Source organism: Cnephaeus nilssonii (assembly GCF_951640355.1).
Source record: "Cnephaeus nilssonii genome assembly, chromosome: 4".
In the NCBI taxonomy this organism is placed as follows: Eukaryota; Metazoa; Chordata; class Mammalia; order Chiroptera; family Vespertilionidae; genus Cnephaeus; species Cnephaeus nilssonii.
The window spans coordinates 22,222,041-22,235,103 of record NC_137075.1 but is presented as its reverse complement, the minus strand read 5'-3'; the positions used below and the strand labels follow the sequence as shown (position 1 = coordinate 22,235,103).

General features: G+C 44.1%; 1 protein-coding gene across 3 annotated transcripts in view; it reads right to left on the bottom strand.

The window, feature by feature from the left end:
* The window catches only part of BAZ1A (bromodomain adjacent to zinc finger domain 1A), a 94,978-nt gene extending 86,464 nt beyond the window's left edge, over nt 1-8,514 (bottom strand). For 2 of the 3 annotated variants that reach the window (XM_079767521.1, XM_079767523.1), the window contains exons 1-2: nt 8,308-8,514; nt 7,646-7,828 (exon numbers count right to left, since the gene is read on the bottom strand). In XM_079767521.1, coding sequence (XP_079623647.1) covers nt 7,646-7,758 — 113 coding nt within the window. In that variant the 5' untranslated portion in view covers nt 7,759-7,828; nt 8,308-8,514. The remainder of the gene's footprint in view (nt 1-7,645; nt 7,829-8,307) is intronic. The other variant, XM_079767522.1, reaches the window with a different exon arrangement.
* Nucleotides 8,515-13,063: the final 4,549 nt, after the last annotated feature.

The following is a 13,063-nucleotide window of genomic DNA, read 5'->3' as shown; positions in this document are numbered from 1 at the left end:
TTTGCACTTAGTGTTATCAGACAGACTTAGTTAATGACGACATACAAGGCAGGCTCCTAAAATCTGCAGATGGACACTAAGGTGAGGATTAGCAATGCAGATTTTTAAAATCTACAGACTAAAAGCTTACATAAAAATCAACAAGTGGAACTTTATAAAAGCTTAATAAATGTCCTAGCTTAACAATAATGAATATGAAAAAGGCAAATTTCAACCAAACTACAAATTCACATTTCTGTGCCTTATATCATTTTCTCTGCTTAAAAAGTATTCTTTAGAGCATTCTCTGCCTAGAATGCCCTTTTCCTCATTCTCTGTCTTGACAGCTTCATCTCTCAGGACCCAACTGGGATATCTCCAATTTGGGGGTTTCCTCAACTTCACAGCAGTTATCAGCTCAAGTGTCTATACTACCATTACACTGACTCCCATAACACATATGTGATTTATGCCAACGTGTTGTAGACATACATTCATTCCTCAGTTCACGGAAAAATTATCTCAGCATCTCCAAAAACTCATCAAGTATATTGTCAAGAATAAGTAAATGGTCTTAACCGGTTTGGCTCAGTGGATAGAGTGTCGGCCTGAGGACTGAAGGGTCCTGGGTTCGATTCTGATCAAGGGCATATGCCCAGGTTGCAGGCTCGATCCTCAGTAGGAGGCGTGCAGAAGGCAGCTGATCAATGATTCTGTCTCATCATTGATGTTTCTATCTCTCTCTCCCTTCCCCTTCCTCTCTGAAATCAATTAAAAAAAATTTTTTTTAAAAGAACAAACAAATGCAGAGAAAGACAAGTACCATATGGTTTCACTCATATATGGAATTAAATGAACAAACTGAACTACCAAACAGAATAGAGACAGACTCAGATAGAAAGCAGGTAGATAGCTCTGGTGTAGGGTGGTGGTGTTCAGGGGAGGGTGGATGGATTGAGCAAAAAAAAAAAAAAAAAAGAGGAAGAACTCATGGACAAGTGTGGTGACTGTGGAGGTGGGAAGGGGGTGGGTGGAGGTGGAAGAAGGTATAGAATGGATAAATGGCGATGGAAAAAGTAAAATTAAATTAAAAAAAGAATAAACAAATGTATTCTCATTGGCAGTCATTTGTTTTTGTGTATTTAGACAGAGAAAGTACACATGAATGGGAAGGAGAGAGGAAAGTATCTGAATCTCAGCTTTACCACTTGTAGAATGTGAATTTGGGTAAGTTATACAACTTACTAAACCTGGTTCCCCTTCTGTAAAATGAGGATAATATCTTTCATGAACAGTCAATATGAAAAGTAAGGTAATATATAATACTACATGTACTATATGCATATTATATGCACACTCAGTAATAGTATCAATTTCTTATTGTTCAGGTACCAAATTTGCAGAGAGATCCCAGAATACATAGGAGAATCTATATGTATATAAAACCCTAATATGCAAATAGACTGAACAGCAGAACAACTGAACGGATTGCTATGACGTGCGCTGACCACCAGGGGGCATGTGTGGAACATGGTGGGTGTTGGCCGCGGCAGGATGGTGGAGCAGGTGAGGGGGCACCAGGCCAAGGTGGGGCATCGGTCGCGGTCATGGGGCGAGCCTCTGGTGGTTACTGAAAATTCTTTACTCCCATGCGCTGTGGTCCTGCCGGATGCTCACACCTGCTGCCTCGGGCTTCTCCACCTCCCCCAGCTTCTGAGGGGTGATAGGGGCCGGCAGCCGCCTCTCACACCCATTGCCAGTGACGGCCCTGCTCACACCCGCTGCCGGTGCCAAGCGCTGGTCCTGTTTGCTTGGCACCGTCAGCAGGTGTGAGCAGCAGCTGCCAGCCCCGATCGCCCCTGAGGGCTTCTCCACCTCCCCCTGCTCCTGAGGGGCGATTGGGGCTGGCAGCCGCTGCTGGCAGCCGCTGCTTGCACCCGCTGATGGCACCAGCCCCAATTGCTCTGCGCTGTCAGTGGGTGTGAGTAGGGCCAGTGCCATCAGTGCATGGGAGCAGCGGTGGCAGGAGTGAGGCTGCTGGCAGACAGGGGGCTGGGAGCCACGGTGGGAGGGGCCAGGCTGGGACACAGAGGATGGGCTGAGACCCATCCCTGTGCCCACCTCAGCCTCGCGGCCCACAGTTCCTTTCAAGGTGCATGAATTCGTGCACTAGGCCCCTAGTCCTATATAATAAAAGCCTAATATGCAAATTGTCCCCTTGACCAGGAGTTCGGCTGCTTGCTATGACATGTGCTGACCACCAGGAGGCGGTGTGGAACATGGTGGGTGTTGGTGATGTGGCGCTGGCAGTGGGGGTCAGTGGAGGCACTGCCGGCCCCGATGGGCCCTGATAAGAGTGGGACTGTGGCGGGATGGTGGAGCAGGTGAGCGGGTGGTGCCAGGCCAACGCGGGTGTGAGCGGGCCCTGATCACCCCGCTGAATGCTCCACAGATGGCCACCAGTGGCGGTGGCGGGGGGTGGGGCTGCCACCCGGCTCTCAGGCACTGAGGGAGCCGGGTGGGGACCCGATGACTCAGGTAGAGAGGGACACACAGGGGCCCAGGTGCTGCCAAGGGCCCAGAGGTCAACTGGGACCTGCCCTTCCACACCAGACCCTCACGCTTCGACTGCCAGACAGAACCAGGGACTGCACCCGTGCACATACTGCCTGCACCAGGCCTCTAGTAACTAGTGTAATAGAGGAACAATGTCAGAGGAACACATAAAAGACTTGAGAATCTTTGAAGAGAAAGTTTGGCCCGGGGAAGGGGGCTAGGAAGAGGAACTATCAGAAAACACCCAAAATCTAATCAGGATGACCTAAGCATAAAATCCTATCAACTGCTTACACTGTTTGTAAAGAGGGCTGAAGGTGTTCGGGCTCCTTAGAAATATGACTCGGACATTCTTTTTACAAGAGGTAGAGTCTATTTTACCAACCCTTAAATCTGGGCTGGCCTTGATATTGACTTTGACCAACACAATACAGAAATGACATTGAGAGACTTCTGCTCTCACTCTCTTGGAACCCTGAGATCAGCAAGTGAAGAAGCCCAGATTAGCCTTCTGATGATGAAAGACCACATGGTGAGAAAAGCCATCCCAGTATATCATCAATGGACAATTAGGTTGTTTGCATATCCAGGTTATTGTAAATACTTCAATGGACATGGGGAAGCTTATTTTTTCAAATTAATGTTTTCATTTTCTTTTCATAAATACTCAGAAATGGAATTGCTGGACCATATGGTACTGTTTTCCATAGTGGCTGCACCAACTGACATTCCCACCAAGAGTGCACAAGGGCTCCTTCTCTACATCCTCCCCAACAGTTGTTATTCTAGTCTTTTTTATAATAGGTATTCCAACAGGTGTTAGGTGATAATCATTAAGGTTCTGATTTGCATTTCCCTGATGATTTATGATGTAGAGTATCTCTTCATTAGCTGTTGCTCACTGGTTTGTTTTCCTTGCAAAAATATCTATTCAGATCTTATGTCCATTTTTAAATCAGGTTGTATGGTTTTTTGCTACTGAGTTGTGTGAGTTCTTCATATATTTTGGATATTAGCCGCTATCAGATATACGATTTGCAAATACTTTCTCCCATTCAGTAGGTTGCCTTTTCATTTTTTTAAAATATATTTTTATTTATTTAAGAGAGGAAAGGAAAGGGAGAGAGAGATAGAAACATCAATGTCAAGAGGGAATCATTGATTGGCTGCCTCCTACACATTGGACCAAGCCTGCAACCCAGGCATGTGCCCTCGACCGGAATCGAACCTGGGACTCTTCGGTCCTCAGGCCAACACTATCCACTGAGCCAAACTGGCTAGGGCTTGCCTTTTCATTTTGTTGATGGTTACCTTTGCTGTGCAGAAGCTTTTTAGTTTGACATAGTTCCACTGTTTTATTTTTCCTTTTGTTATTTGTGTTTTTGATGTCAGATTTAAAATATTATCCTTAAGACTGATGTCAAGGAACTTACCAACTATGTTTTTATCTAGGAGTTTTATGGCTTCAGTTCTTATGTTCAAGTCTTTAATCCATTTTCAGTTAATTTTTCTGTATATTGCAAAATAGTAGTTCCATTTCATTCTTTTGCACTTTAGCTTATGCATTTATCTATGGTTAATGTGCTACTTTTTTTTTTTATCATCTTTACCGAGGATATTTTTTTCCATTGATTTTTAGAGAGAGTGGAATGGAGGAGGAGAAACAGAGAGAGAGAAACATCAATGTGAGAGTGACACATCAATTAGCTGCCTCCTGCATGTGCCCCAACTGGGGATTGAGTCTGCAACCGAGGTACATGAATCGAACTCAAGACCCTCGGGCTAATGCTCTAACCACTGAGCAACCAACCAAGACAATGTGCTATTTTTAACAAGTCTTCTTTACTTATGGAAAGCAAGTCAAACAAGAATTAGTGATTAGTTAAATAATATATAGTTCAAACAAACAACATAAAGCAGTTTGCATTGTATAACCAATAAGTATCTAATATCCTGGTCATAGTCTCTGTCTCAAAAAATTCAGGGTCTAGGTCAGTAATGGGCAACCTTTTGGGCTTGGTGTTTCAAACTTCGCCAAAAAACTGAGCATAACTCGGGTAGTGTGTCCCTTTGAGGAAAAAACATTATTTCACGGTATTTATAGTTTAAATAACATAAATGTTTCATCCTCGGCATGCGGCCGCTGAGTCATCAGAAATGGCACTGACACGCGTGTCAGAGGTTCGCCATCACTGGTCTAGGTAAAGAGAAAATGTGAGGCAACAAATACATTACATTACAGTACAATAATAGATGTCACACTAGATAAAATGAAGGGGGTGACCATAGCTGCCTAGGAGGTCAAAGGAGGAAGTGTTAGACTATAATATCAAATAATATAACGACAGAAAACTATTTGGCAATCAAAAAGTCATTAGCAACCTCTACTAACCAGAGTCAGAGGAAAAAGTTATTTTACATTGTGCTGAGGAATGAACAAGTGTAGAAAATCTTTTTGAGACTGATTGAAACAGAGGAAGTTATATTCAAGAAATCCAAAACCTGAGCAAATAGGTGAGCATACTGGACAAATACAAAATAAATTCAAGATAATGCACTTAAGGAATCTTCAAACAAATTCACATAAACCAATTGGTGATTTAATGAATGAGTGAAACAGGTTTCCTTCATAGTTTCTCCAGCCAAGGGTCAGATTACTATATACTATCCACTGTGAATATATTTTTGAAAAGATTTCTTTGTAATCATCTAAACAAAAGATAAAGTAATCCAAAATTTAACACAATTAAATTATTCCAGTTTTGCCAATTCAAAGTCCTAAAGATGAATTCCTAAGAACTGCAGTAGTTCTGCTTTGTTCAGGGTAAATGATTTAGTATCTTTGCTCCCAAGCCAATTGCATCTCCTGATCTGCTTGTAATTTCCCAAAACCAAACATATCAGCACAGAGGAAACAACAAAAAACTACTGTTTTTTTTTTTTTAATTTAATGTCATAAGGCTACAAATGACACAGTTCTTTATTAATGGAAAGTATTACATTTGGAATAACAAAAGTCTCTTCCTTTATTTTGGCACTCTTCAAATTTCTCCATGAAATTTGGGGAGTAAATTATCAAGAACCAAAGTATATGAGAAATGTTTGATTTAAAAAGATAACATCCAGCCCTAACTGGTTTGGCTCAGTGGATAGAGCATCAGCCTGCGGACTCAAAGGGTCCCAGGTTCGATTCTGGTCAAGGGCATGTACCTTGGTTGCGGGCACATACCCAGTAGGGAGTGTGCAGGAGGCAGCTGATTGATGTTTCTTTCTCATCAATGTTTCTAGCTCTCTATCCCTCTCCCTTCCTCTCTGTAAAAAAATCAATAAAATATATATTTAAAAATAAAAAATAAATAAATAAAAAGATAACATCCATGTGGAGTCTCCCTGATAAAGTGAGACCTTCTTAAAAAGGTAAGATTGCTTATATCAAAGGAGAGAACAGTTTGAAATCTAAGCCCCTTTCCTACTTTGTTGTCATTCTTAAGTACAATTTTTTTTAAATATTGGAATTATTACCAAGGATTTTAACTTAAAACTTTGAAAAAGGAGGCATCATCCTTGTCAAGTTACCTAATCCAAGTTCACTTAAAATAGTTACAAGTAACAAAACAAGTCTGTACAGGAGCAGAGTAAGATGTGCACTCCTATTAAAAATTTAGTACTGTCTGCTGAAAAACTTCTCTAGATCTAACAGATTTACGTGTAATTCTTTCTGTGGAGCTGAAGAAAAGGGCTCAAAGGAAACGACTTTCCTAACTTCACTAGGCACTCATTTCTCAGACAGGTGCGATTTGACTAAAGTCCTCCCTGGATCATCATGCCCCCACTCAGAAAGGTGCGTCTTACACACAATGGATTTGGCTGCGGTAACACTGGGTTTCTAAGCCACAAAGGATTCCTTCTGAATGGGAGAGGCTAAAGCATAAGAAAAGGGAGAATTAGGCTGTTTTCGTGATTGATCAGTTCAGATTCTCACTTGGTGATTCTGTGTTTAAACAAAGATCTCTAACGCACTTGGTTGTTTGGTGTGACAAGATAAGGGGATCTCTTGGGATAAATAATCCAGGAGAAAGGACTGAAAATTTAGGGGCTGAAACTGCACATGCAGCAGCTCCGGATTCGTACCAAAACAATAGCGAACGGCACATGTCAGGCGGCCCACATGCGCGGGGGGACAGGGAGCCTGGCCGAGTCTGCCGTTGAACTTGGCTTAACCTCCTCCCCTAACTCTCCTGGCGGCCCTCGGGGCCGTGCGAAAGTGAAAACTGGGGCGCCCAGGGCCTCGCTCTCTGCTCCTCCTCTTCCCCCTCCCAGCCCCGACTTCTTCCTCACCCGTCTCCCGGGGGCGGAGACGCTGAGTTCCCCGGGGCCCGGAGTTAGTCACCGAGAGGAGGCGGTGACAGGGCGCACGGCTCGCGTCGCCCACTCCAAGGCCTAGCCGCACCGATCCCGAGGCCCCGGGGGGCCGTCCAGCCCCGGCCCCGCGCCCCCCCCCCCTCCGCCCCCCGGCTTCCCGTACTCTCAACTCGCTCCCTCCCGCCCCTACCCTAGGCGTCTCCATGTCAGGCTCCACTCCGGTCCCAGAAAACGACGCCCAGCCCGGCCGTTTCCTGTGCCCAGGGCGGGGATTCCCTCTCCGGGCCGGGGGACCGCGGCCCCGCGCCACTGACCCGAGCGGGGATCCCCTCGCTGCCGGGCGGGGATCCCGGAACTGGCCCCGGAGTGCGCGTGTGGCCGCGGCGGGGAGGGGAGGGGAGGGGCGCGGCGGGGAGTTTCCGCCGCCCGGCCGGGTGGCAGCCCCGGCTCAGCAGCCGCCCCGCACGGCCGGCCGCGGACCCTCGCCTTCCCGGCTCCGCCCGCTGTCCCCGGACACGCCGCCCGCCGCGGGTCGGGCCGCCCGGGGCCCCGCGACGTCACCGGGTCGGGCTCGGGGAACCGAGAAACGCGGCCCGGGCCACCAGGCACTTTCACGGCTCCCCGCCCGAAGTCTGGGGCGAGGAGAAGGAGAGACAAAAGGACGCTGGGGAGGGCCCCCCGGGAGGGCCCCCCCCGCCCTCCGCCCCCCGCACCGCCCCCCGCGCCCCCGCGCCGGCTCGGTCCTTACTCGTAGTGGCGGAAGATTTCGTTGGTGACTTTACAGTAGAAAACTTCCTCGTCGGGCCGCAGGTCCGCGGGCGGCTTCTGTCTCACAAACGGCTTTCGGTGGAGCAGCGGCATCTCCGCCCGCCCGCCCGCGGGCTCACCCAGGGGTTCGGCCGCCCGCGTCGGCCCCGCTTCGCGGTCAGAGCTGGAGGGAAAGGAAAGCCCGTGAGCCGGGGAGCGCTCGGCGGCGGCATGGGCCGGGCCGCGCGCCGGGGAGCTCCGCTGCCTTTTGTGCGACTGACGCGCCGCGGCTGCCGGCGGAGGCGAGGTCGCTGCTGTCGCGGCCCCGGCGTGGAGCCAGCGGAGCCGCCGCCGCCTCTGCCCTCCCAGCGCGCCCCACCTCCGCACGCCGGTTTGCCGGCTCACAATGGGGCCGGCCGCCCCGCCGCGGGCGGGCGGTGCGGGAGCGGCGGCGGCGGCCCCCTCCCCCCCCGCCCCTGCCACCCCGCGCGGCTCCCCGCCCGCCGGCCGCCGGCTCCCAACGTGCTCGGCGCGCAGCCGGCCCGACGCCGCAGGGGAGCTCGCCGCGGGCGGCCCCGGCCCCCGCCGCTTTGTTCCCGCGCTCCCTGCGCTCCCGCCCGCGCCGGGCGGCCGGCTCCCGGGCGACCGCACGGAGCCCCTCACCTGCGAGCACGCCGGCTGACACTTCCCCTCCGCCCCTACCTGGGCGGCGAGCGGGGGCTCCGACCTCCCCGGGGGTCGCCTCCCGCCGGCCCGCCGCGCCCCCCGCCGCCGAGGCTTCAGCTGCCACGGCCTGGCTCCGCGCGGGACCGCGTCCCCCCGCCGCTTCCCCGCCGCTCCGAGCTCCTGGGAAGTTTCTGAGCTACTTTCGGCCCCGAAGGAGGAAGAGCTGCTGGGAGGAGCTTTGCACTCCTCGCTTCTACCTTTTTATTGGCTACTCGATGACTTTTACAGCTTGTCACCGATACAGGAAGAGACGGCGGAAAGCCTGGGAGAGCCACATTATTAATTAATGGAACCAGCCCGCGTGAAGGATCGGACGCATCCTCCATGTTTGAGATTATCAGCCCGGAGATCGAGGGGAGGCGCTGGGGTGGCACGAACACCTCGCTCACAAAGTAAAAGCCTTCACCGTCAAGTCTGGCACCATCGCCTGGTTACACGATGGGAAAAGATTGCCATTAAGATTTAATTTGTTATTTTAAGCATGGGATGAGGAATAAGGAATGAAAAGTGTCTTGATGTGTTCTTCAAAATTAGGATGCTCCTGTCTAAAACAATGTTTTGCTTGTGTAAACGTCCATCTTGAAAAGGAAATAACCTCCCTTGACAGCAGTTCTCTTCAATACTTAGGGCAACGCAAAGATTTAGCAGAGGAAAAGACCAGAAAAGTGTATGTTAGAAAAGGCCATCATTCCCTTGGACCCCCAAATATTTAAAACTAAAAAGCACACCTTTAACAAGTGATATCTAGAATACGCCGTGAAGACATTTTGCAAATGGTCAATATTTAATTCAATCACTCAGAGTTTTAAAGATCGTGGATTTACTAGTGAAATTTCCCCCAAAGAACTTTTTCCCATATCTGTGAAACTCATTTCTGAAATGAATTTTAATGCACACAACACGTGACTTTTGAATTAAACAAAATTGTCCAAACTCCAGATAACTCCACATGTTTGCCAGCTTTGTTTTAAAAGGCCTTTTTCGCTACTGGCCTTGATAGTTGCTTATTTGTTGGCTAACATGAAAGAACTAATTTAAAAGACAGTAGGTCTGAAGAACAGCTATTCAACAAAGAATGCAATTAATTACCAATACTATGAAATGATCATAGTTATAGAAACACTTTGGGATCATCTTTTAAGTACACGTGAACATTGGAGCTGAAAATGTATATATCCAAATCTCTTGCCATTTTTAAACTTCTTTGAAGAGCCCACAAGTTAGACTCAAAAGAGGGACAAGGAGGGTAGATAATTCTCAACCACTATTGAAACATTCTCACAATTCAAAATCCCAGCTTAACTATTAAGCTAAAACCATGAAATTTTCTCTGAATAAATAGTATTTATATTTCTTATATCTCACTATTTGATAAGCTGTTAATTTTGTTAAATCCATGATCAAAAATAATAATATTGATTTTATTATGTTAAGTTCATATTTTTAAACAATTGGATTTTTTTATACTAACTTAATATTAACATTTTATTCTACTTCATCAAAATACTATCATACTCAATTTCCCTACTACTATACTCAAATTTCAATATTATCATATCTCAATTCTGAGTTATATACATAGGATTTATTGTAATGGTTTGTGATACTTAATGTTATATACATAGATATTCATTGTTAACTCAGAATAATGTAAGTTTAGTAACTTATAATTAACATATTAAAAAGTTTAGTTTTGATGTGTTTATAATATTTAACCAAATTGATAGCATACCTAAGCTACCTCAAAATAACACTTTAAGTTATCCTACATATTTACTATTAAAAGCTTACCTAATATGTTATTTTTTTATTTTGGTATCATGATTACTTCCTAGCTTTATTAATAACTACTTCTAGGCTTTTGAGAGTGAAAAGTTCATTGCTGTATTCAGAAAGTAAAGGGCACTGTTGTGAAATAAGACTTTGTGTAATAGGACAGGGTAAAAATTTTTGAAATATTATAATGCAAATTATGAAAGGTACAGTATCGCACAAAAAGATAAGAGAAAAATGAAATTGAATTAATTTTTAATAACTTAATTCAATTAATCATTTGTCAGACTCCTTTTATGTGCCAAGACACTGTAGTAGCTCATGTAAGGAATATAATATAAATGTATCCTCGCCTCAAAAAATGTACACTCTTGTAGGGAAAAGATAATGTAAAGACAACCCATACGAGAATTTTGTGAATCCTAACGATCCTGAGTAATACAATACAAAAAGAGAAGTAGAAAGGATTAGAAGAAAATGTAGAAGGGGGACTGGGAAGTCATCCACAGGGCAGGCATTGAAGGGCAACAGAAAGCTCATGTTCCAACGTATCCTGGCAAGTCTCAAGATGCACCCCTACCCCAGCCCTCCATTACTCACCCCTCTGCATGAAGACACCAATGGCCCCTGATTAAATGTAAGATGTAAATATACTAGTTAGGTAGGACGTGTATTAATCTAGTATCATCAAGGCATAGTTTAATATTTGAGAAGGTATACTGCCTTACATAGCTAAAGACAAAACAAGACTATGAAATGTAAATTTTAAAAGCTTGGGACAGAATAATTTTCCTGTATTCTATTGACCGATTAAGAAAGGCTTTACTTAGCTTACTTGGTGAGGCAGCTGGAAGAAACCTTTGGGAACTCGTCTCTCATGTTGTAGCTGAGGTAACTGAAGCTCGGGAACTTGAATTTTGGCCTCCTGATTCCTTACCCAGTCTCTGCTACTCTTTCTTTGAATTCAGTAACACCTAACTTTCTTCTATATCCTACTCTGTATCTATAAATGAGCTAAAACGCCATTTAAATCCTCCTTAAACTGCTAAAATGTGCAAGGGGATAAGATATATTACTCATGATCAGAAATAATTTATTTTTGAGAATTATCCAGGAAAGCAATAGGGGTAGTAAGAATCTTAAATTCTTCAGTTAACACATTTAACAAATATAAACACCGTATGTTCCTTGCCTCTAAGTGGTAGTTATTAAAGTATTTAGAGTAAAGCTGCCCTAAGATCTTCATATTAAGATATCTTCAACTTTGAAGCTCTCTTCCTCCATATCTCTGATACCTGTCTCAGCTCTTTTAATGTCTTCCTAACTAATTCATGGCATTTTACTATAAAAGATTTCTATATATTATTTTTTAGAAGCAATGAATGTGTTTCATTTCATATCTGAAATCATTAGCCTAGTGTTAGGATAGTGATTCTAGAACTTAGATGACCATTGAAATCACCAAAGGGGTTTTTGAAAAATACTAATGTCTGGGCCACGCCCTAGACCAATTAAAACAGTCTCTGGGATAAGGACCCAAGCGTTTGGAGTTTAAAATTCTACGCACACAATTCTAATGTACTGCCATGGTTCAGAACTACAATTCTTAGAAGAGATTGGGTTATTAATGCAGAAGTGGTAATGTTAGCAGATTTGTATTTTTTAAATGCAACCCCTTGTGACTAACGTAATGAATTATGGGATGGTAAGGGTTGAAAGAATAGTCTATGGGCATCATCATTATCACAGTAATAGTTTACATTTAATGAATGCTTTCAGCTTGTCAAGCATTATGCTAAGGGCTTTAAATGAATCATCTCATGCAATTCTCACAACAAACTAAGTACTGTTTGTAATTTCCATTTTACAGATGAAGCCATTGAGGCTCAGAGAGGTTAATTAAGTAGCATACCCAAGGTCATACGGCCCAGAAGTAGAAAAACTCCAATTATCAACTCCAGAGTCCAAGCTCCTTATTACTACCAGTATTCTATATTTCCATGGGATGATTTGCTAATATGGCTTAGATATAAGTTGAAACAGGGAACTTGATCCAATGCACTAAAAAATTTAAAACTTGTAACGATCAAGAATGCTTGTTAATCAGAAAAGTACTACAGAAAATCATGAAGAATATTGAAAAATTATCTCAAGAGTCGGGAAAGCCTAAATATGGCACGAAGTCCAAAATTCATAGAAATAATTCTATACAATAAAAATTTCTGCATCACAAAAGCTACCACAAACTTGAAAGACAAATATCAAACTGGAAGAAAATTATTTGCAACTCACTGGTAGAGGGCTAATATCCCTAATATATAATCTATTTCTCTATCATATAAGCAATAATAAATTATAGTAAACCAAGAGAAAAAGAAAAGGAAATACAAATAGTTTTAAAACATATAAACAGATTCTTAACCTCACTCATAATAAGAGAAATACAAATTAAAACTACATTGAGATGATATTTTTCATCTTTCAGATTTGCAAAGATCACCATCATATGTTGTTGAAGTCTGGGGAAACAGGCACAACCTCCATAATGGGCAAATTGGCAATATTTAGCCAAAATTACAAATGCACACGGAAATTCAATCTTTAGGAAGATATCCTACAAATATAACTGAACATAAGACTCTTTACTTTGGAACAGCATATTAAAATTAATGGAAAGTCCATAATTAAAAAATTATAACATGTCCATACAGTGGAATAGTATGAAGACATAAAGAAGAATGAGGACATTTAAAGAAAAAAGCAAAATGCAGAAAAATATGTATGGGATTTAATATATACACATTTGCTTAATACATAAAATGCATTTGAAAGGTTATACAGGAAAATAATACACTGGTTGCCTCTGGGAAAAGAATTGCCAGGGGACGGATGAAAGGGAGACTTTTCATTGTGGAAAGAT